This window comes from Tupaia chinensis, unplaced genomic scaffold, assembly GCF_000334495.1.
Source record: "Tupaia chinensis unplaced genomic scaffold, TupChi_1.0 Scaffold000568_1, whole genome shotgun sequence".
NCBI classification, from domain to species: domain Eukaryota; kingdom Metazoa; phylum Chordata; class Mammalia; order Scandentia; family Tupaiidae; genus Tupaia; species Tupaia belangeri.
This window is the reverse complement of record NW_006160082.1, coordinates 1,451,749-1,454,725: the sequence shown is the minus strand read 5'-3', so window position 1 is coordinate 1,454,725 and position 2,977 is coordinate 1,451,749. Positions and strand designations below refer to the sequence as shown.

The following is a 2,977-nucleotide window of genomic DNA, read 5'->3' as shown; positions in this document are numbered from 1 at the left end:
CCCTTGTACCCACGGATCGTCCACGGAACCCCCAGATCTGGAGAATCAACAACACATTTTAAAGCTGACCTCATCAGTTACTTGACGGCTTACAATGCTCCGTCTCTCAAGGAGTGGATAGACACCATCCACGAGCACGACCTCTCTGAAACAAAGTATGTGATGCCTTACCGACTCCGGGCGCTTGGGATGGTTGCATGCCTTGAAGGTGACATGAGGTCAGGAATGTGGGGGCCTTGGAAGGAGGTGGGGTGAGACTCGGCTGTGCTTCCTGGTGCATTGAGAGGATGAGAGCAGATTTTGTGGGTAACTGCATCCATGGTTCTCAGGCATTGAATTGGTGGCCCTGAATCTTCCTGCTTACCTGAAGCCTCCACTGGGGGACTTTTCAAATTCACGCGTTCTTTGCCTGGTACCTTACACCTTATAAGCATCCCACTATTAGTTGGTTTGCTTGAAAATAACATTATCAGTTACTACTGTGGAGAAAGCATCAGAAGGGAATGGGTTGGCTCTTAAAACATTTCATGATAAGAGACTCTTCAAAATATTCATGGGGTGTGCTTATAGAAAAATACATGTGCATTTCAAAAATTTCGCACCAAAATAAACTTGTACTATAATTCCAATTTTCCACAAAGTTTTTGAAGTTCCCGCCTAATAGTTTCCATGTGGTTTTGTTTTTTTTTTTTGGTTCCCAAAGCATTACCACTCTGTTCTATAATGTGTATTTTATATTCTTTTAGTGTTTACCTTATTGGTTCAACTCCAGGACGCTTTCAAGGAAGCCAGAAAGATAACTGGGGACATTTCAGGCTCAGGAAGGTAATAAAACATCTACTGTTCTAACATTTCTTACATGTTTACGTATTTTCTCTCTGCTTTTTCATTTATATTTGTGTGTTGTGATCCCAGCTTCACAATATTTCCAGCACGAGCCTGGCAACAAATAGGCATTTGATACATTGATGGTCTAGTTATAGTTTTCAGTACTTTCTTTTTAAGGTATCTTTTTTTTTTTTTTTTGCCTTTTTTTTTTTTTTAAACAAGGTCTTGCTTTGTCCTGAGACTCCTGCCTCAGCCTTCTGGATAGCTGGGACTACAGACACATGCCACAGAGCCAGTTTTTAGGGTGAGCCAGGGATCAAACCTAGGTCTCCCATGTGGCCTCAGCCTGCCAAGTAGCAACCAGCACTACCGCAGCTGGGCCTTATTTTGCCTCTCTCTGTGTGTGTGTGTGTGTGTGTGTGTGTGTAAGGGTAGAGTGTGGAGGACACAGGCTGTGTGTGATGGCCAGGGAAGGGAAGGAAAAGGAAAGTACCTCTCCCAGTGGGGTCTGGTTATTCCATAATCATTTCTTTCCCTCCATCTCTCCATCCACTCAGGGTCCTAGGCACGCACACGTTGCCCAGCATGTTTACCAAGCCACCAGGGTCTGCCGTTAAACTGCGGTCGGCCATGTGGGATCCACTCCCACTGCACCCCCTTAACTCTGCTCGAGGGTCAGCCCTTTTACCTCTCTTACAGACATAGAGTAGACTGTGTTACGTGGCTTAAGGATGTGGGCTTATCTTAGTTTTTGTATTTCTCATAATAAAGATAGACGGTTCCCATTCATACAAGTATGAATAGCTTTTTTTTTTTTATTAAGAGATTTTTGCTATGGGACATGTTTGCTTGCTGGAGAGACAGAAAGAGACACAGAGACAAAGCAAGAAATCACCCCCTAGGGGGATGACCACACCGCAATCCCCTCTCCTCCATTCTCCTCTTTGGGATTTCAGGCATGTATGCACATGCATCCAAGCTGCCGGGTCTAGGACTTGAACCATGGTCAACCACATGGGAGTCCAGCGCCTTAACCGCTACGCCTCCTGCTGGTCCCATTGAAGGATGTTAACTTATAAACTCAGCAAAAAAGGTAGTATTTACTAAGCCTGTTCCCTAAAGATAGCTATAATTCCAAAAAGGATATTTGGTGTTGATATAAAAACATAAGGGAAAGCCTTTCACAGAATAAAACAACCTAGTTGAAGATTAAAGTTTTTCTCTCTCTTTATCCAGTTTACCAACCTTAATCATTTCTGTTAAGTGGCTTTCTTAAAAGCCTTACCTCTTATTCTGTGAATTATTATTGCCTTGGTTAGTAAAATTTTCCTTTGCATTTCTTCCTTTGAAATAAGAACACCACGAATGGTCACAGTCTTACTGAAAGTTAAATAGCTTGTTAAAGGCTTTCAAACCTTTCACACACAGTAGCTCCTGTGGCACCGCTCCCTCCCAGGGAAGGCAGGCAGAGACCAGGGGCCTGCAACACCGAAGTAAAGTCCCAACCCAGGGGCTTGTCCAGGGTCCTGCAGTGACCAGGGGCTCAGTGCCACAGGAGGAACTAGGTCTGGTAGTTGTCAGTTCAAGTCTGTCACCTACACCATGGAAGTCGAGAACCTGGGACTTTTTGGTAAATCTGTGTATAAATGTTATTGCCTAAACTGTGTTAAGAAAAGTATTACATATTAAATTAGACAACATATTAGTCAGAAAATACACTCCACTGGGGCAGAATTTTCTTTTGCTTAATTTTCTTGCCATCTCCAGCCCTCTAGGTAGGCAACTCAACTCTTGTCTCAGTGGATAAAGCTTCCTAGTATTTTCAGAATTGTTTCTGCATCTTTGCATAAGTATCAAAGCAGGGGATGCAGATCAATCTTCTTCAGAGCTTCACGTGGTAAAGCTATATTCTGGTTTATTTTTAAACCATCACAGCTATCTGGAGCTCAAGTTGTTACACTCAGACTGTTTGCTTTCAAATGATAGAAGCCACACTTCTATCTAGGTATTATTTAGGCATATTGAGCAACTATGATTTGAAGGCATAAATGAAATTTCATTTCACAGGTTGGTGGTTTATCCAATGTTTCTACTAAAATGGGTCTCTTTTTTTTTTTTTTTTTTTTTTTTGGGGAAGTTTTTTCTTATG

At 42.4% G+C, this 2,977-nt stretch overlaps 1 protein-coding gene across 1 annotated transcript in view; it reads left to right on the top strand.

Moving 5' to 3' along the window:
- TDP1 (tyrosyl-DNA phosphodiesterase 1) overlaps positions 1-2,977 on the top strand; it is a gene marked incomplete in the record, with an annotated part of 91,122 nt that overhangs the window by 29,850 nt on the left and 58,295 nt on the right. The window contains 2 exon segments of the mRNA XM_014591402.2: positions 1-155; positions 747-825. Coding sequence (XP_014446888.1) covers positions 1-155; positions 747-825 — 234 coding nt within the window.